Consider the following 20672-nt stretch of genomic DNA (forward strand, 5'->3'; position numbering starts at 1 on the left):
AAAGCAAAGCACTGGTAAACACAAGCTGGGTGAGAATTCCAGGGTTGAACATGACAGGGCGTTTTTTTTTCAACGGCTGAAAGAATAATGGATTAATATACAAATCACCGATACATAGGCGGGTAGAATCGAGTGGCATTCACCCCCAACAGATCTTTCCGAGGCGAATCAACACACGTCGCTTGGGTTTTACATGATACAGCAACATCAGGCATCAGAGACTTTTACGGACCAAAATGAAGTACCTGACAGCGAGCTACAAGCACGGGGCGCACCGTGCGGTCCGGATGCTGACACTGCACGAATTAGCACAACTTGGTATCAGAAGTTACACGGGGGCCAGGCTACCTATTTCTCAGGGAAGCGGTGCTGGATTTCCTCGACGAGCAGTGGGCGAGATGCTCCTTCACAGGGGATGGTGGGAAAGGAGAAGATGACGGCAGCTGTCTGTGGCTCGAGATTGAAGAGAAACAGCTAAATGGGTTCCTCAACCGCCTTTTCTCTGAATCTTCAGATTGACTATTCGGATCATGGCCGACTGGAGAGATCTTGAGCGACTCTGGCAGGAGGCAGTTGCAAATGGCACCTACAAGGAAAAGATGCACACGTTCATCATAACATGAACCCCAAATACCAGAAAGCTCACATCAAAATGTCACAACAACAACTCCATGAACATATTGAACAGTCCTACTTAGTCAAGTACAAACACAAAGCCTCAAATAAAACTATATGGTCAAAACTGCCACCGTCCCCTTACTTGGCATGCTGCTGAATGCAACAACCTGCTGAAAACATATAGCAAAATTTCGTAGTGCTCTTTGTGGATGCACATGTCAGGTGTGCAGTTACAGAGTACATTGTTATATGGTGTGACAGAAAAAGTACTCCGCTTTGCAGAATGGCCACATGACATTCATAAAGTCTGTAACCAGGGTAAACCACAGTTCCAGAAAGTAAAGTGGAAACAATTATATAGACCAAAACATGGTGCCAATGACTGTTAAAATTGCTCAATGTATTCTGACTATGCACAATAGGTTGCACTAAAATCACTATCACCTTTGCTACATAATTGTTAAACTAGTTAATCATTAGCACGCATGTATAAAGCTGTAGTACCTATTCTGGCAAGACGGTTCACCCATTTGGGGATTTTGTTACCGGTCAACTTGTAACACATATCCTTGCAAAAATGGTTGCAGTTCTTCGTGATAAGATGGTAAGTATCTCCATTGTAGTTTACTGACTGTAGCTCCATGAATTGCCTAACTTGGATAGGATCCAAGCATGTTGTACCAAGAAATATTGATTTCCTGAATCTGAAACCAGGGCATTGACGAGGTTCTACCTCAAATACTCCACTTGTAGGAAAGTCATGAGCTCCAAATGCATATTCAACACCATGTACTGCAAACAAAAAAATAGAGGCCATCAAAAACAGTGATCTGAGAAATTAGTTCTAAAATCTTATATTTGGGAAAACATCTATAATATAGGCACAGCAGCTACAATACTCTAGCTGCAGCTTTTTGTTTGTGTGTGTGTGGGGGGGGGGGGGGGGGGGGGCTGGATGCTACTCAGTTTATTGCCACCATTTTGGAAGCAGATGTTTGAGGTGGTCAGCAAGGTAACTACAGATATCATTCTCTGTCCAGAATACTCGGAAAATTTGAGAAGCATTCACAGTTCAAAACTCACAACGCTGCTACTCCATTTAGATGTGACAGTTTCAGGGGCGCAAAGACAGCTGAACCTGAAGAGAGATCTATGCTAGGCCCAAAAACCTGCCCGTTGTGAAAAATGTCTTGCAGGATTAGACAAGACCTAAAACCCCAAAATGGATCATGTGGATGTAAGTTTATTAATAGGTAGCTGGTCGTGCCTTATAGACCTCATCCGTATCTGGCCGACACAACTCTAGCTCCTCCTAACAAAACTGGATTCTAGATCTGGAAAGATCTCTACTCAAAAGGTCCATGAGATGCAGCAATGGTATTAATTTCATCTTTTTAACCAAGCTGTTTCAGATTATAAAGAAGTGTTTGGCGCCTGAAATAAATTGGGTGCACCAAAATCAAGAAAAACAACCATCTTCCAAGTTGGGGTATATTCATAAACAATTTTCCCGCCAATTTTGTTTGTTTTCTTGTTTTATAAGGGACCAAAGTAGCATAAACCCAACCATCTTGTCCGTATTTTTCTATATGGTAAACTAATACATGTGTAAATCTAACAATATCAGCTGAACAAATTTATTATCTAGCTCATCTAGGCAAAGTGAAACAACGTATACAAAATTCCCTTTCAGCAACGATTGGATTTAATACTTTTAGGCAGGTTACTACTGTGAACCATCCAAATGCACATAAATTAATTTATGCAACAGAACAAATCGATATGCAGGTACGGATCATTGATGTAGTTAAAGAGTTGTCTTCTCAATACATATAGTTGAGCAAGTAACAACTTCATAGAATGAAATAGCATAGGTCACAGTACTAGATAGCAATCATTTAAAAAAAAGAGTAATGGATAGCCATGTTACTGGATTCTGGATTTCTAGCCCTATAGTTTCTCAAAGATCAAGCTAAAATTACATGAACAACAAAACACCAGAAAACAAACCAGCATTTGGTTATATGTTAAGTGGAAGAAAAAAGATAGACACAAGTGGCAAAGAGAAGAACCTTCAATTCCCGAGTGAAATATGCCAAGGCCTGCCCAATATATATAACCATTCATGGGTGTCAGATCGTACACGTTAAGATAAACTGGAGTATCATCTGGTGATTGACCAGCCGACTGAACCTTGGGGAACAAAAAGAAACACATGGCAGATTTCCTGCTTAGTTGTAGTGGCATGAGGGACTTCCATTCAGGCCGTTTTGTCCTTAGCTTCATAGTCCTCCCTTCACACAATCAAGTGAGATATCAAACATATGAACAACCTACTTCAACAACCACTAGAAATGGTAGCATTGTAACAAAATGAAATAAGGCAATGCTGCCATAGTTGTTATCTGAAATTGATTTCCAAAGAAGCAATTTAAAAAGGTTATACATAAACAAAAGTGAAAAGAGCAATGATTTTGGTAGAATTTTGTAGACACAGAATGTGGTCTTGCAAAAATATCCCTGGAAAAATTGTTATTAGCATAAGTTCTATCAATATTCTTAGAGATTTATACCTTCTAAGAAACAAAAGGAAATTAGCTCACCATAATCTCCAGTTATTAATTAGCTCACTAACTACACTGTATGCATCGCATCATGTGAAATACCAAAAGTATTAGGACATGCTAAGAGCCTATGAGTTCTTCAGTTATCGCCCCAACAAGAATAATTCGCTCCTTGCACACTCATGTGAACCTGTCAGCTTCAGTTTGTAATGAACAATGGGCAGTAAAACCAATACGGGTAGGGTCACACTGCAGTTGCAATTTCGAAATCCAGCACTGCAATGAGTCAATGTTGACAGAAGAGCTTGGAAAATTGCTGACATACCTATGTTTGAAAATTCATAATGCTAACTAAAAGAGACTCGGCAGATCAGATCTGTTTGCCTATTTCCACACATCTGCTAAACAATGCTTTCTTCTCTGCATCTTTGTTGTGGACAATGCAGCATGTTTATTCAATCTAGCAAACAACCAGGGGGGGGGGGGGGGGGGGGGGGGCGTTGCAAGGATGCAACTAACCAGAAGCCAGTAGGTACCAAACTGCCATTCATGTATCGTACCACCCCAGTACCACGAACAAAAGCTTGCAGAGAACCCTAAGACATGCATGTACCCATCATGGCACCACCTAAACTTGAACAACTGTTTCAGTACAAGCAGGTAAGCCGCACTATTGCTAAGAAAGCAACATCTGGTACTGCTACCGAACTAAACCCCCGGAAATAATTCCAGGGCCGTACTCGTTCCGGATGGGGAGACGGAGCACAGCCGACGTTGACACGAGAGACAAAGCCAAATTCCCCCGCCGGACCCAATCCATATAACCAAGAAGCAAGCAGCTGCCCAAGAAATCAAAAAGACCAAGAAATCCAAGAAAGGAGGCGAGCGCAGATCCAATTCAAGATCTTGCGGCATTGCTTTCGCCAAGAAAGCGAGCAGCGGCTTACCGCGGGAGCGGAGGCTGCCGGAGCTCGGAAGACGAACGGCGCTGCCGAAACTGGCAGCACAGTGCAGGCGGCTGCGGGAGGACGACGGCAGCGGGGGAGCCGGGAGCTGGGGAGGGGAAGGAATCCGAGGAGAGTGGAGGGATTCCAGGAGGGAGGCGAGGCGCAGGGAGGTAGCAGTAGTAACTGTGGTGGTGGCGTTGGTTGGTTTCGGCGAGCGTGGGGGAGGTCTCGTGATGGCTGGGGAAAAGCACCGCGGAAGCAGTGGGGGGCCCGTTGGGGGTGGGGTTGTTTTGTAATTTATCACCTTGTCTTTTTTATTTTATCTTTTTCTCGGCCTTTTTTGAAAGCTCTGCAGCATTTTATTTTATTTTTGTATACATCGAGGGGAGAGAGAGTGTAGTGGCTAGTGAGAGAAAGGACAAGTGGTCAGGGTCCATGGGCATGCAGAGCTGTGCTTGGGCGGGTTTCAGGGGCAAAGTGCCAGAATCTCTTGACTCTTCTCTTTTGATTTACTTGCTTGTTTGAACGGAGATTTAAGAAAGTTTTGTCGAAAAGAGCATGCGATCCTTTTATTTTAAAATAAAACGACTCAATTAGTACTAGAAAAGCCGAAATTCTTAGATCAGTCTTAGTGGAGAATATCATCGTACAGTTACCAAGATTGAAAACTGGATAGCCAAACCGGAGGAGTGTCGTGCTGATAAAACTCTTGCACTTTGTCTCCTGAAACTACCCTCCTCTTTCCCCACAAAATGAGATATAAAATTTATTAATTATAACACTCTTATAAAATTCCTGTTGAGATTGACCTTAATATACCGTAGAGATGATAAGAAAAGTAGTATAATACCAACAGAAACTAGTTAATTACTACTACTAGAAACAGCGGAGAAAAGTTTACATGATCTTGAATCCAGCTGGGCGGCACCTTGGTGCACTGATTGTCTTTGTCTGTAGAAGTGATGCGAACGTCACTGCCATTTGGGACTTCGGTGGCTGATCCCACTCTTTCCTTTGAAACAAAAAACCAAGGGAAGCCATTTGGAATCTTCGGCCATGTGAAACTCAATAATTGCAAAAAGAAAGAATCTGAAAATTAATACAACTTTCATCAGAAAATTAACACACTTTATTGTGGTTTGAATTAAAAATTTGTTTTAGAGCAGACCAGAGGAAGTTCCTGAACAATTACTCGCCCACCCATATTCATGCCAAAAAAAAAGGAAAGAAAACTCGCCCTCCAGTTGGTTTAACTTGATTGCATATAGAGTGTAGCTTGCTTGGTTTATACTCCCAAGTCTTAGCATCGTACATTCGTTGTACAAATGACGTTGACAAAGCAGTCTATACCTAGGAGTTGCAAGTTCGTAGCATGGAACGGGAAACAGAATTATTGAGGACGGAACCATCGAAAATCATTTCTGTCTAGAAAAGCCAGACACCATTCCCCTTCCCCACATTAAAATGCCACCTAGTTGACTGATGAGGGGAGCAGGGAGCTATCATCATAACTGGAATCCCGGAACGTGGCCAGCACATCTGCCGAGCTCCCGGACCCCCCAAATCACAAGATCAAATTTGGCCGCCAGTCTTGATAGCACACAGCCTCTCTCCTCTTTTTGTCTCAGCTTTTGCTCAGCATTTCTTTTCTGTTAAAGAATTAACAACATGCCTATTGGAACGAGTTTATATATACTATACATGTAGAGAGAGAGAGAGAGAGAGAGAGAGAGAGAGAGAGAGAGACCCAATCTCTCCTTAATCATGGGCAGTTTATGATCGCTGATCAAGGAGGCCATTACGCTACCTGTGCTGTGCGTCGGTCCTCGGATGGTCCCTTCGTCCCCGTCGGCAAACCATAAATTTCCCTTGGCTTTACCCTGGCCAGCTGGCTGGCTGCAGGCTGCCTACCCTTGCTTCCGGGGAACCTCGTGGATCCGTGATCGCTCCTGACAGGTCTCACCGTCCCAAGCACGTTCATAACAACGCAAATGAATAATCTAACACTGCTTGCAGAACATTGCAGGATCATTAGCAGGGAAATGCCAATGTTTGGATGCTGTCGTCACAGCAATGTACAGCAATTCAAACGTAACCGAGGCACAAGCTTGAATGCTCTTGTTGCAGGCGAGGCGAACAAGATAGAGACGCGGTCAGTTACTCGGTTTGAAAGCTTGCCGAATCCAAGGGCTACAGTCACGCTGAGCAGTGAAAGCCTGAAAAGCATGGCCAGCAGCATTCAGGATTTGGCCTATACGCTTCGCAGTCGTGCACTCGCGTTGCAGGTGCCCAAACAATGCTAGAATCCAAGAGCAAGCGCATGCGGCGTCAGACACCGCAACGCGTTTCTCAGTTCCACCCACAACCGCACTAAAAGCCACTAACACAAGATGACCCTTCAGAATCGACCAAATACACCAACCCACCACCGCTCCAAAAAAAAGAAAAAAGAAAGCAATCTATCCACCGGCAAAACGGAACTGAAGCACTACAAAGGCAAGACAGCAAACACCAATAACAGTGCCTCTAGAGGCACAGCAACAGCAGAGAGGGATGATGGTGCTCAAACATTATAGATTGCAAGAAACCCTATGCAATATCAGTGTGCAAGTACGCAATCAGATAGTGTGGTAAACCAAGAAACCAAAATGGGTACAGAAAAATTGCAACGTCATGGTCATGCTATAAGTACTGTTACTCCCCAAAAATTAATACAAGGATGCACAATGTCCATCACTTCCGCATCGCATGCATTTGACTTGTTCCTCATCCACCTCAAGCAGCATTTCCCTGTCAGGAGGTGCCCCAAAAAGATCAGATAAAATAAAGTTTCAAAAACTGTTTTTTTTTGGAAAGGGGCCAGCAGAGGCAGATAAAGACCTTAGATTTGGACTTGTTTGATTTCGAGTCAGCAGCTTGTTTGACATCCAGAGGTTGCTTGAAAGGAAGGAAATCTATTCCACCCATGTACGGTTGCAGCGCCTTTGGCACTTCAACACCATCCTCCTTCTGGAAGTTTTCCAGAATACAACACAGTGTCCTCTCAGTGGCAGTCAACGTAGAATTGAGCATATGAACAAACTGCTTGGACTGCTCGTCATTCTGAGTTTTCCATAAATTGGTAATGTCAAGTGTCAGAAACTGGGTCAAACATTTATATCTACATTGGATGAACATCTACAAAATCCATGTGGCACGGAATCTTACCTTTTTCTGTCCATAACCAATTCCAAGCCTCCTCGCTTGAAAGTCAGTGCAATTTGAACAGGACACCAATTCTCTAAAGGTTTTCGATGCAGGGAACCATGCTTCTAAATCATATTTTTTAGCTGCAGAATCATTAAGTGCACCAGAGACAATGGAGACAACCTGATATGGTAGGCCAATCTGCAAGGCAAGCATAAAATGAATGTTTATACAAGTTTGTAAAGACAACAGTCCAGTTCGTAAATACAAATATTTAAGATTAGCAATGCGCCAATGCACACCTCCTGATAGAAATCTTCTGAATTTTTTAACATCTCTTCATGCACCTCCCAAGAATCATTGCCATTTGGGCTTGTAACACAGAACTGTTCAATCTTTTCAAATTGGTGGACTCTGAAGATGCCAGCTGTGTCCCTTCCATGCGAACCAGCTTCTTTTCGGAAGCAGGTAGAGTAACCAGCATATCTATACACAAATAATTTATTTACGGTTAAATTACTAGTGCATATCAAGTATCAACAGAAGGAAAACTAACTTAAGTTATAAATTACCCACTTTATTGGAAGCTCAGCAGGGTAAATTCGGTCACCTAAATGATAAGCACACAATGGCTGTTCAGATGTGGCTATGAGGTATTTATCCTCACCGTCACCTGTTACCTGTCAAATTAAACTAAAGGTCATGCACTTGTAACAAAATGTATTCTCTTATCAAAGATCACAGATGAAACATTCGTCCAACTCATCACATAATTGTGAGTACCCACAGTAATCAAAATGTATCTTGGTAAGAGTAATCTTGCTGATATTATTACCCCTCAGCAGTATGCAGGTTGCAGGAATTAGGTTTCCTTAATAGCATGAATTAACCTTAGAGCTGAATGGATAGTTACCAGAGGACAGAATTTACCATTTAATTGATAGTGGAAGAGAATGTGGTATCTTTTCCTCCAAAAAAACTAAGAAAGCATTAATTTATGTACATTAACAAAACTACAAGTTCGTATTTAACATAAAGTCATAAAACTATGAGTGCAGGTACAGTTGCACTGTAAAAGCATGACATGTGTATAGGGAATATTTCATGAGCCTTACCTTGTAAAGCTCCTCATCGAACTGTGCCAGCTGGGCACATTTTCCCATAGTTTCCTTTCTCATGAAAAAAGGAGTTTGCATTGGCTTAAAGCCCCGTTTTCTCAGGAAAGCTAGCCCGAAATTTATCAATGCCAGGTTCAGGAGGACACCTTCATCCTTCAAATAGTAACCCCTACCACCAGCCACGTCAGCACCTGCAGAAATTGAGTAGGGAACAGATTGTGAGAGGCGCCCTCAAGAATAAGAGAAACAAAACGCAACGGCAATCCAAGGTTATATACCAAAGGTTTTATATCCTTAAATTCCACTTATTAATATTAATTATACATAGATAATGTACGGGTATATCCATGAAGGCTCTTGGAGGGAGTCCGACAGAAAATACTATTTCTGTTGGGTGCTTAGATTATTCAAAGTTCCAGATACAACAGGCAGATGAAATACAAGTACATTTCCATGGCAGTAGAGGATATATGTTCCAGAAAAATGTTCTTAAACATGGCAGTGAAGTAAACAAAGAGCATGAATTATTGTTGAATATAAAACCTATGGGCAGGCGGCAGCACACAACCACGTGCAGACATACTAGAATGGCAGCAAAGAACTATGGGTGATGGGTGTGTAATTTTGAAACAGGCTTAGACAAGTAATTATTGGCAGTAGGAAATCAATCATAAATAGAGAAAAGTTGAGCGAATTATAAGTAATTATTGGTTATAGGCAGAATTATCGAGTGCTGACCAGAGGTACAAAGCTACAATCTACCGGCTAATGGAGTGGATTGAAGAGCTAAAGGAGCAGATGTGGTCACATAAGAGCAATTTTAATAATTAGCCAGCTTCCAATCAAGCAAAGAATGCTATCAGAATGAGTAACTGCAAGCCATGCTCATTTATTCTGAAAGGGTAAATAAAGGTTACTTTGTAACACAGGCCAAATGGCACACTATTCTCTACAAAATGCAACGAATAAAGATTGCTACGGCAGAATTATTTTCAAAATTTCCTTTTAGCCTTGCTTACACTTAACTTCATACTTAGCTTAATATCTATCCATCTAACAGTGTTTGAACACAGGAGGGGAAAGTCAGGCAAGTGGCTGGTTCTATGTTTTGACGGTTGCATCATCTACAGCAAGTAAACAAGGTATGAACGCAAAGCCACTCGCTTCTACCGCCGGCTCTTTTATTCAAAGTTCGTGCACTAGCTGCTATGATCTAGAAAAGGATTCTCTATTTACTCATTCGATCACTACAACAACAAACCTAGGAATCTACCTAGCTGTGTAGTAATAGCTATTCCTACACTCATTGACCAGTATTTGCTTCCACAAATGATGGGACTAAAATATTGTTCAGCATCAGGCACTACAATATGGAGGATCCATACAATTTAGAATGGCCACATCTCTACTCCTTCAGCTGGTAGAAAATTTACTAATAAGCTTCGTAGGCACCATTGAGTCCACGTGGTACAAATTTGAACCTTATTTAGTAAGATTCTGGTACAAACTGACAAGCTGTTTATCTCATCAAGACCAGTGAAGAGGATGATCACCTCGACCTGTGATGTGTCCTTTTGTTTTCTGGTATAGTGGTGATAAAATCTTCTGAGTACAACTTCCTTGCCTTAGTGAAAATCTGCAAACCTAACTATTTTTTTGTTCCTCCAAATGCAGTACTACGGTAAAATGGAACTGAACTAAACAGTGCATCTGAGAATTCCTGGATTAGTGTCTGGAAAAGTTCGACCCCAAGAAAAGAGTTTAGGTCTGAAGTTCGATATTATAGCAGTGATCGCCTTCGATAAATAGAGAGAGAAGGATGGTGAATAGAGAGATAAGGATGCATGCTGGAAATACCCTCCGGATTTGATTACTACTGTTCTCATCAATGTAAAATCATCCATTACCTTATGCAAATAAAAAAAATATCTTGTATGTGTTCATCACGCTTACTGTTTCATTCCATATGCATACGATCCAATGATTTCCAACACTACTAACTATATTAAAAACCACATTTATACGGAACAAACATGAGTGTGCGCGATAGCGCGCGTCATTCACTAGTATAGAGAAAAGTTGAGAGACTTATACCCTTCTCCAATGCAACAATGTCAAGCATCCTGCAAAGATCCACGTGATTCTTCAAATTTTCCTCCAGTCTCTTCTCTCCCCATGTCCGTACAATGGCATTATTTGCCTGCAAATAAGGAAGTGGCTACTAAATCAGTTCAGCTAAAATTTACAGCTATTAAGTGGAATTCAGAGGACCAAAATAATCATTGTCATATGCAATTTTGAGCTATTAAAGTAATGCACTGTTGTTCCTTATCCTTGTATAACAGTTATATGACTACCACATTACAGTCCAGTCCCTCAGGTTCTTTTCACAAGCCATATTTCTTTTCGTTAGTTACAACAAGCTTTTTACTGACAATTATACAAAATGTAAAAAAAATATCAATCTTTGTTGCCAAAAAATAATAGAAAAACTGTTAGTCACAAGGTATGGGTAATACTAATAAGTGAATAGTCGTTTATTTGTCAAAAAAAAAGGAATTTGCCTAGACTGTCTCAAGAACAATCACAAACTGAACTGCCAGCGCACCTCGTCGTCGCTGATGGGCACGGACGCATGCACGATGTTGCCAATCGTGGTGAGCTTGGCGTCGAGGGTGCTCTTAGCCTCCTGCACCTCAGCTTCCTTGGCAGCCAGCCTCTTCTTAATCTCGTCCGTGCTCTCCATCAGCTTCTTTGCTTCCTCTTCTTGCTTGCTCTGCAACGAAGCAGACCACCATCACATGAAACCCGAGCCCGCCGAAAAGTAGAGGGCCAAAACGAGCATCGCAAATCGAGACGTATACGTACAGCCTTGAGCTTGCCGATCTTCTTGCTGGTGGCGTTGAGCTCCTGGCGTATCTTGTCCAGCTCGAACTGCCCTGCAGCAGCGGCAAACCCCTGGGGGTGAGAGACCGGCCGGAGATCCAGATGAGTTTGGAGGGGGTTAGGGCAGTGAGGATAGACTTACTTTCGCGCCATGCCTTGTCGAGGGCGATGACCTCGTCGACGAGCTCGACGGGCGCGAACCGGCTGCGCTGGGACTCGCGGATGATGTCCGGGTTGCCGCCCTTGTCGGTGCGGAAGAGGTTGATGTCGAGCATCTTCGCGTGCGGCGGTGATGGGGCGGCGCTTGGACGAGGTGGGGATTGGTGGAGAGGTCGAGGAGAGCAATGGAAACAGCGGCAGCGGCGGCGCAGACCCCCGCAGCGATTAGGGGTTAGGGCAAAGGGGATCCTATTTTTCTTCCGACAGGTGGATAACGAATCATCTATAAAGCCCACCAAGGCCCATGATGGCCCATTCAACCGGCCGCGCCTTCTTCTCTGGCTCCGGCGGCGGCGCAGCACGCGGCGGAGCGTGCGGCGGCGGAGCAGCGGCGGAGCGGGCGCGCCGCTGTGGAGCGCACGGAGCAGGGCCGCGGCGGCGGAGCAAGCGGCGGAGGTGGCGCAGGCGGCGGTTGCGCAGCAGCAGCGGGGCGGGCGGCGGGGGTGGAGGAGGCCGGCGGCGGCGGGGTCAAGAAGGCAAGGGAGGGGAAGGTGGTGTGTGTTAGGGTTAAGTGGATCCAACGGTGAGAGTTGTTTGCACGGAAGAAAAAAAAAAACTCTTCTGAAGATTCCCCGTTTCCCTTTGCTTTGGTTTTACATCGTGGGTGAGCCGGCCGGCCGGGTCGTGTTAGTTGGGCCGACCAGGCCGGGTCGTGATACTACATCTGACAGATATGGAACACGACTAAATACCGACAGGGTACTGATAACATTTTTTTGCCCGATCTTCAACAGTATCGAAAAACCAGCACATGAAGCATTCCTCGTGTGATATTCCAGGCCTCTGGATACAATAGACCTAACAGATACATATTATACATTTATACTTGTTACAATCGAATATTTTCAACAAAGGGCGGAGGGCAGCATTGCCTGTGACCGCAGTAACATCTAAATTCATAACGCTCGACAGCAACTCTCTTGAGTTGCCTTTTGCTATATATTGTCGTAGACTCATAGGCTGTTTCAACCAACCAACTGCTGCAGACACTGGGAAAACATGTCTGTGTGATGGGAGTTGATTGTAATAATTGATTAAGCTACTACTATCCAAAAGTAACTGAATTGAATTCATTCCATGATTCCTGCAGGCATCATAGAAAATATGTCAGCTGTTTTCGTTGATAGGAATGTGTGATATCAATATTTTAGACATCAATACAAATGCACAATAGGTCTACGAATTGAGTGTCACAACATGACATAGACTGGGAATCCATAATTAGACTGCTGGAGTATTTAAACATAGGAAAGGATAATAGCACCTAAAAGGCATTCAGATAAGTATGCTAATACTTAGAAGCTTAGAGCTGGATGGTTATCAACTATCGTAGCTGGGATATGTACATCGCATTTAATATGGTTTCAGGATCATCTACATACTGCTCGAAAAGGAAAAAAAGGTCCATACACCGAAGCTCAATGAAAAAAAAATGTTACTAGATGGTGCCAGATATGACCTGGAGGCAGTGTGTGCCACCATAGTTCCATTGTCAAATACTGTATGTCTCAAATCAGCTCATTCCACTATCCAACTCCTATGTAAATCAGAAATATGCTTGTGATAAATCCAGTGTACCTGTAGAATGTCAAAAACCTTCTCTGCTATATACTTCTGATGCGTGGCAGCTCCTCGTTGCTGTAACTTATCTGGATGGAGGCATAATAATGCTTTCTGGTAAGCCTTCTTGACTCCTGCTCCTTCGATTATATCAACAAGAGGAACTGGTTTCCATCCACTCTCAGGCCACAGGACCTAGAGGGGCTCAAAAGTTTCAGTTTATAGAAGCAGAAGTAGTGGGAGGCATTATTTGTATATACTTCAAATAGATAAAATAACACAAACATTTGGCATTGCTATATCCTATTAGGAAGAAAAAGAGTTAACAATACTATACAGTAAGAAATCACATACGGTTGATAATCTAGCACTTACATATTGCAGTGTCGAAAGCAATGACCTAATATTTCCTTCTTTTCCCCTTGACCATTCACGGATTTTAGATTCAGACATCTACAATCAAGGAAGCAATAAAATTGGACAAAATACAAAAAATGTGAGGCGACCAACACACAGCATCCCCAAGTTGTTGTCCATGCAGTACCTTTATTAGCTCCTTTTCCTGATCAGCCTGAAGAACAGGACATTCAGAGACATGCTCAACCTGGTTGGTAAAATATAGTACATTTGTTAGGCAAAGAATACATAACAAGAGGATTCCATACAGCAGAGAACAGGTTAAAGCGTGCACTTGTCAAAGTGCAAGTCTCTACTTTACAAGCATTGGAAGGTACTGTATGTAATCATCTTCTAAACTACGAACCAGCACTAATTTAGCTAAGATTTCAAATCATATGCATGCTATTTTTATTACTACATAAACCACTGTAGGTTTCTATCACAATTCTCTGCCATAGTGCCCTTCAGTCAATTTGCTAAATACAGCAGTAGATGACACATATAGGGTGCAAATTTTGACTCTTGGGGGAATATTTATAGATTCTCCGGTGCTGGAGGCATATATATCAGAGGTGCACCTGAACCTCAAAACATGGACCATGTATTGGATGTGCAGCAACTAAATGCCAAATGCCCCTACAATGCATATTAAAACACCAGTAGGCTTGGTAGTAAAAACGTCAGAATAGTCCAAATCATCCAGACGTGGAGTTATGGCCAGGAGTTTGTGCCGTTTTAAGATAAGTTGTACATTACAAACATAACGAATTTGTCCAGTCATCCAGAGTTGTAAGTATTTAGAGATAAAATCAGGCCAGTTCCTTGCTGTTATGACCTCTGCTGCTATGTGCTAAAATAATCAACCTCAGTAATATAAAGATTTTGTTGTTTACACATACCACACAACCATCAAGATCTTCAATGTAATAATCAATCTCAGTAATCTAAAGATTTTGCTGTTTACACATACCACACAACCATCAAGATCTTCAATGTATCTTTCATCTTGATCTATTGTGGTGTCTGCTTTGTCTTTTGTATCATCATTTATTGACTCTGGAAACAGAAGAATGAGAAATACTGTATTTGTGATTTGTTCTTGGGATGAAGAACATAAGTTTGTGATAAAAAAGGAACATCATAGAAAGCTTGTAAATTAATCTCAAAGTCACTTATGGGCCATCTACAAACACACAGTTCTGCACAAATAGCTAGTGTAACTGATAACCTATGCACCATGGTCACCAAATGTTCACAGCAAACACAACAATAAGAAAGCATGTTGTGATCTCTGATCTTTCCGTTGATGTACTGAGAAAACAGTACATTGTTAAGCTAACTTTAAAGTTTCTTCTTGAAAGTGAGGCGGATATTTTTACTTGTTCACAAGCACACTTAATCCCTCATTCATTCCTCCCTACCAGGACTCACCATTAAAAGCAGCTTCATTTCTCCCTGAAATTGTATCCATTTTTGTCTCCATTTTACTATCATCGATCAGGACTGGTTTGTCTATCCTCGCTTGCGCATCACTCACCTGAAATAATCCAGATATTAAACCAACATGCATATCTGTCTAATGACAAAAACTCTGTTTTGGCAAAGATAAAATTCAAGGATTTTAATACTTAAGATTCATAAATTAGTATTCGGAGAAATATATGTATCCAGATAATACATAATCCAGATTTGACGTACTGGATAAGGTGCAGGTATAAATGCATTCTGATTGTTCATTTGGGCTATTTCAACATTCTCCTTGGCCTCCAGATTGGAAATGCTAAACTTATCTTGCAGTTCACTTTTGCTTCCATTTTTCCCCACAGATGTCTGGTCTGGTGTTTCTGGTGCTCTTTTGCGCTTCGGTGAACTCTCAGGGCTGAATAATTTTATGAAACCCTTCACCTTTTCCTTTACCCTGCTACTACGACTTTTATCTCCTGAAGGTGATCGAGAACTTTTAGTGCTCAGGCTAGCTGATGAAGCGTCATTCTTTGTAGAATCATTGCCCTGTTTCATTCCTGCACAGAACTCTCATCAGCTGGATTCCATTTAGTCATGAGGAGGGGGGAGCCCTTGGCTACCACAAGAGGTAGATAAGCTTAATGCATTTTTTACTCTAGCTTAATAATACAAATCCTGTTACTGCTCTTTCTAACTATGCAAAGGGACAAAATATTGCATAGGGTTCAGTGTTCTTAGCTTCTGAAAACATAGTTCATTAATGAAACGTGTCCAGCATTCTGAATATAAAAAAAACACATGCTTCTTCCGTATTATCACCTTGCATGTAGTCATCAAAGAATAAAGGAATAGCTCCTTCCTTGGTTGCTGAATTTGTACTATGTTTTCCTGATTTGGAATCTTCATAGTTTGGTTGACTCTTTGATGCTCCAGTGGCAGTCGACATGGTATCTTCGTCATCGACTAGGTCAATGCCTTGCACAACAACTTGAGGAAAGTTTCTCAGTCCAATAATGTCTCCAGAGTTTTCTCCTGCTGTAGCTGGCAGCACTAACAAGGCTCCTTTGCCCGCCCACTTATAGAATGAAAAATGGAACCTGTCATTAGCCATAATACTTTCCAAGCTAATAGGAGTCCCTTCATATTCACTGTCAATGGAGCTGACATAATTAGATGTGTTTTCCTTTTTTCCACTTTGAGAACGGAACCTAGATAGGAATGGATAGCGATGCCATGAAAAGGGCTTATTCCTTGAATCTTGTTGGGGTGCCCCTTGGGCTAAATAATTGTCCATGGATTCATTCGGTGAAGTCGGAACACTGTAATCATAAGAAGTCCCGTCATCATTTCTGTTGGATGTTTGCGGAGAGGGAGAAGTAGGCATTGAACTGTCTGTGCCTCTGTTGAGCCTCATGGAGAAGCTGCAGGAGGGAGGTGTGGGTAGAGTCAAGTTAATAAGCACATAACACTATTTGAATTCGAAATATTAAATGTTAGAGCTTGATCTGTCATTTTGTACAGAAGCAAAGCTAAGACGTGGTTTAAAAAAGACTTAAGGAAATGATCAGCTACTAGTGATGGACTCATCGTCTCCATTGCCTCCCTCTTGAATTTGGAATTTGGGTTCCAATTCCCGAGGCCTTCAGAATTTAACACCCATATCACAATGACATGTGAGGTTAATCTCAGTCATTGATACGTGTATGAGGGGTGTGAAATCCTGAAAGGATTGCGAATTGAAACCCAAATTCTAAAATTTCTCTGGCATCACTTCGCTGAAAAAACTCGCTCGTTACCTCGATCGCGGGTGGGCCGTGGAGCCAGGCGACGCCGGCCCGCCGAACACATCCCCCCAATCCCCGACGCCGCCCCGTCTGGGCGACGCCGCCTCGTTCCCGGGGAATATGTCCTTGTAGAAGTCCTTCCCGAGCTGCCTCCTCCTGTCGGAGCTGACGCGCTCCCCGAACACGGGCGTCTCCGATCCCCCGTGTTAGGAATAATCACGCCATGGCATGTTCGTGGTGTGTGTATGCCGCGCTGCGTCGTGTCGCGCCGGGTGTGTTCGCGCGTGCGTGTCTGTAGGCAGCTGCGGGGTCGTCGAGTCCAGGGCTGGTGCGGCGTCGCGGTGCGTCCGTGACGTGTAGAGAGTCCAGGTCCTGTACGTGTGTGTCACGTACAAGAGCCCTGTTAGTGTACGTGTGTGTCACGTATAGGTCTAGGTTGTGTTTGTTTAGGTTGAGTCCAAGTCCGTTGAGAGGGATGGGGTGCGTGTCCTGATCTGCAGGGAGGAGTGCCGCGACGTGCGGAACGAGCGAGTGGATCTCGTGCCGTCGCTGAGCCGTTCATGCAGTTCGTGGGCACAAGGGCCGGCTTGGAGATGAGCTTCCCCTAGCCTATTTAGCCTGTGTACTCCTACGGTTGTGACTTGCCGAGTCCATTTTTAGTTGAATCAAGGCCAAGATACAGGAGCTATTGCCTCCAAGGCGTTCGTCGCCGAAAATCACTGTTCATCTTCCTCCTCGGGTTCCCTGTGTGTGAGCGTTAGACAGAGCGAGGCAAGGTGTAGGCAGGTGGAACTTGCGTTCCTGGGCGTAGCCAACACCCCGCTCCGCGCCCTGGCGAGCGCGGACGACCCGAACGACGACCTGTCCAGCGAGCCGCGGCTCGAGCGGTGCTCGTTCCCCGACGAGCGGCGCGGCGGGCCGCCGAAGACGTCGGCGAAGTCGAGGTCCGACCTCAGCGGCGGCGCGCCGGCCATGGTGGCGCTGGCGCGGCGGCTGCGGTGCTCGAGCGCGTGCGGCGGAGCTGCCTCTGGAGGGGCGAGGCCGTGGCGGTTTCTCGGGCATGTGGCGGGGAGCGGCGCTGGGGATTTCGCATGGCTGGCGTTCCTGCAGCGGCGCCCCGGCCGCCCCCATCGGCGGCCCGGATTCGCTTATCCGTTGCGCGTCCCGTCTGCGTCGGATGGCGAAACGGCCACCTGCGGCTCAGCGGCCGCGCAAATTTCTTCGCGGTGTTTTGGCAACAAAAGGCCCATTCGGCGTGGGCTTAATCTTCGCGTGACCTTTTGGGCCTCCAAAAGACGGCCCATCATCTGAAACCCTAATCTATGACCTCTATATACACACACCCAGGCGCCGAGACGCCTTCCGGCCGCCTCCGTCCTCCGTCTCCTCCCCGCGGCGCGCGCTCTGTTCCTCGTCTTTGCCATTGCTATTTGCTATTCCATCGATTCGCATACCGAGGTTTTGCTGTTGGATCTTTATAGTCGTGTGCGAGTTTTGCTGTTGGTTCTTTCTCTGTGAAGAGAGTCCAAGCAGACGGGCGGTCTGAATCTGATGCCGTGTTGATTCGTCTGCAACTTCCGTGCCTTCCTTCCGGGTGGCATCCGAGAGAAAGCAGCAAAATTATCTCGTTCCATCTGCTTGTTAATTTCTTTTCCTTCGATCTTCATACTTATGTGTTTTTTTTTGAACGAATGTGCTGTGATGAAGATGCTTAATTATTTCTATGTCTGGACATCTGAGATCAATCTGTGATTGGTTTATGCATCAATCTGAGCCCTGAACAAGTTGTCTTTTTTTTCTTTTACTTCAATTTATTGTTGCGCCTAGCTTAACTTCTTCTTGGGTAGGATTCAGTCGTTGATTGAACCCGAGGAATCTAAGAAAACAAAGCTGGTGCCGAGAGTCAGATGGTTAACTTACCAACCCTTTGCACCCTTTGCATTGCTCTGGAGTCAAATGGTTTAATCAAAATTTCTTCTGAATTTATATCCTATTCAGCTCTTGACTATTTGTTGCATTTTGAGATTATGCGCTTAGATATGCTGGCAAATGATGTGCAAAACTTTATCCTACACACTTAATGGAATTACTGCCATGTGTGGACAATAATCTCCGCTTATTATCTGATGCCTGATGTTAAAGCGCTACTTTTCTCTTCTTTTTTACGTAGTTTTTTTTTTGTTGAAATCCTTTTAAATGCAAAGGCGATAGTGGCAAGTGACGATGAAATTATTTATATGCTAAACACTGAATCTTTTGTGGACTAAAAACTCCGCTTATTATCTGATGCCACTTCCCCGCTACAAATAGCTTTTGACCGTACTCTCTGGTCTTATAAATCCTACTTCTATTGCTTATGTTTTTGTACAGCCCGATCTGATTCGACACTGGCACTGAGTAGCCTGACAATGTCCATCAGTAAACATGAAGCCGATGGCCAGTTTTTCCAAATAATATCCAAATAATAATAATAATTGACCGCCAAGTTCTGGGGCTATTCGCCAAGCCATCAGTAAATTCAGACATCCTGGTGGAGCATCCTCACAGCTCCGTTCGGGAGCGCGTGCGGAATCTGGCTAGGGAAGGAGAACTTCGTTCGTGCCCGATCCACTCGCGCTGCTTCGTCCGGAGCTCGGTAGGATGGGCGACGTCGGAAATTACTTAGTTCATGCGCCTCAACACGTTCTCCCTCCGGCATTGGTCAGAGGCCACCACTAGTTCACGGCCGGCACGACCAGTGCCACTCCGGCTTGTCATTCCCTCGGAACAAATTGATCATCCGATCCTGCCGGCTGCAGTTTATTTACACCCAACTAGAATGCTTGTTGCAATGATGACGTAGAAAGATGAACGTCTTTTCACAGGCAGTAAACTCCGATGGAATCTGCTTTTGTATAAAAGAGCCAACCAGTTCAAGCTCCCGGCCCATTAGCCCAGAACTAAGAGTCTAAGAAGCCCGCGGAGCACACGTAAAAAAATAGGTTAATTGTCCTGCCTAACAGAGCTGAAGTGTTGAAATGAACCCATAGCTATCAATTGAGAGGCTGATTTTGGGTTCATGAACTTCATGCCCTAATTTTTTTTTCGTTAGATTAGATTCAAGAAATGGTAAATCCTTTGGGGAAAAAATAGTTCAGTACAGGGGGTTGGTATATTGATTTTGCCATGCCCATCAAATTTTGCAGCAGCGATGAAACGCATTGAACATGTTTTCCGTGTTTTTTGCAGGGATTCTGTGATAGGGAATTACGAATTAGGTAGGGATGACATCAAACAATGTATGGCATTGACGTTCATGCAAAGAAGGATGGATAATTTTTTTCCTTGATCCAAATATTTGATGTTTATCTGAGAAGACCATCGCTGTGGTTCTTCTTTCTTGTTTACCTTGTTCGTAGGACACAACTCTTCTGTTTTCTGCGTTGCATTGGGTGTAAAATGATCCAAATAGTGACTTTTATTGATCTTTCTGTGGCTTTTCAAATGTCGTATAGAAATCATTGGGTGTAAAATGGCTGGTAACCCAAGATACTTGATGATGTATGTGCCGTAAATCCTTCTCACACACACTGCAGTTCTAGCTGCAGCTGACCAATGTCCTTGGGCAACTAGGTGCCACAACAAGGCATGCAAATCCTTGCGCTTTCGCTGCTGTTCTTGAAAAAAAGGATCTACTTTTTGGTATTTTAAACTAAATTCTTTTATTCCTCGATGCTCAATAACACCATGTTTTTTTAAGATGGATTCTTCCTCCAGGTTCCTATATTCGTCTTCTGAGTCTTCTTATTAGTCCTATATTCCTTTTCTAAACCATATATTCCTTTTCTAAGCCATCTTTAGAGTTCCCATGTAAGTCTTTGTCTAGAATCCTATATTTGTCTTCTAGAATTTCATATTCGCACTCTCCCTCTCATGTCTTATATTCGT

The 20672-nt window shown here is 43.6% G+C and overlaps 3 protein-coding genes and 2 non-coding genes across 11 annotated transcripts; 2 read left to right on the top strand and 3 right to left on the bottom strand.

The window, feature by feature from the left end:
* Positions 1 to 70: 70 nt before the first annotated feature.
* LOC120646979 (deSI-like protein At4g17486) lies at positions 71 to 4380 on the bottom strand. 3 transcript variants are annotated; one of them, XM_039923547.1, is made up of 4 exons: positions 4130 to 4380; positions 2691 to 2912; positions 1123 to 1410; positions 71 to 586 (listed from the first exon to the last, which is right to left on the bottom strand). In XM_039923547.1, the coding sequence occupies exons 2-4, from the start codon at positions 2902 to 2904 to the stop codon at positions 345 to 347; spliced, it is 744 nt and encodes a 247-aa protein (XP_039779481.1). In that variant the 5' UTR covers positions 2905 to 2912; positions 4130 to 4380; the 3' UTR covers positions 71 to 344. The 3 variants fall into 3 exon arrangements, with proteins under 3 accessions (XP_039779481.1, XP_039779480.1, XP_039779482.1); XM_039923546.1 differs by lacking the exon at positions 4130 to 4380 and adding an exon at positions 3702 to 4026; XM_039923548.1 differs by lacking the exon at positions 4130 to 4380 and adding an exon at positions 3508 to 3650.
* A 2303-nt stretch (positions 4381 to 6683) lies between these two features.
* LOC120646981 (serine--tRNA ligase-like) lies at positions 6684 to 11922 on the bottom strand. Its single transcript, XM_039923555.1, has 10 exons — positions 11462 to 11922; positions 11302 to 11372; positions 11042 to 11209; positions 10528 to 10633; positions 8431 to 8624; positions 7892 to 7995; positions 7618 to 7801; positions 7337 to 7516; positions 7010 to 7231; positions 6684 to 6919 (listed from the first exon to the last, which is right to left on the bottom strand). The coding sequence occupies exons 1-10, from the start codon at positions 11592 to 11594 to the stop codon at positions 6905 to 6907; spliced, it is 1377 nt and encodes a 458-aa protein (XP_039779489.1). The 5' UTR covers positions 11595 to 11922; the 3' UTR covers positions 6684 to 6904.
* Positions 11923 to 12244: 322 nt separating this feature from the next.
* On the bottom strand, positions 12245 to 17874 carry LOC120646980 (J domain-containing protein required for chloroplast accumulation response 1-like). Of its 5 annotated transcripts, XM_039923553.1 has the most exons (11): positions 17564 to 17873; positions 16758 to 16945; positions 15781 to 16382; positions 15196 to 15518; positions 14929 to 15034; positions 14492 to 14553; positions 14397 to 14420; positions 13643 to 13702; positions 13474 to 13551; positions 13117 to 13293; positions 12245 to 12622 (listed from the first exon to the last, which is right to left on the bottom strand). In XM_039923553.1, the coding sequence occupies exons 1-11, from the start codon at positions 17717 to 17719 to the stop codon at positions 12584 to 12586; spliced, it is 1815 nt and encodes a 604-aa protein (XP_039779487.1). In that variant the 5' UTR covers positions 17720 to 17873; the 3' UTR covers positions 12245 to 12583. The 5 variants fall into 5 exon arrangements, with proteins under 5 accessions (XP_039779487.1, XP_039779486.1, XP_039779485.1 ...); XM_039923552.1 differs by lacking the exon at positions 14397 to 14420 and having other exon boundaries at positions 14468 to 14553; positions 17564 to 17872; XM_039923551.1 differs by lacking the exon at positions 12245 to 12622 and having other exon boundaries at positions 12742 to 13293; positions 17564 to 17874.
* A 912-nt stretch (positions 17875 to 18786) lies between these two features.
* Positions 18787 to 18879, top strand: LOC120653055. The gene has a single exon (XR_005666746.1). It is a non-coding gene; the product is annotated as a small nucleolar RNA R16 (small nucleolar RNA).
* Positions 18880 to 18954: 75 nt separating this feature from the next.
* On the top strand, positions 18955 to 19039 carry LOC120653056. Its single transcript, XR_005666747.1, has one exon. It is a non-coding gene; the product is annotated as a small nucleolar RNA R16 (small nucleolar RNA).
* Positions 19040 to 20672: the final 1633 nt, after the last annotated feature.

Source organism: Panicum virgatum, chromosome 9K, assembly GCF_016808335.1.
Source record: "Panicum virgatum strain AP13 chromosome 9K, P.virgatum_v5, whole genome shotgun sequence".
In the NCBI taxonomy this organism is placed as follows: domain Eukaryota; kingdom Viridiplantae; phylum Streptophyta; class Magnoliopsida; order Poales; family Poaceae; genus Panicum; species Panicum virgatum.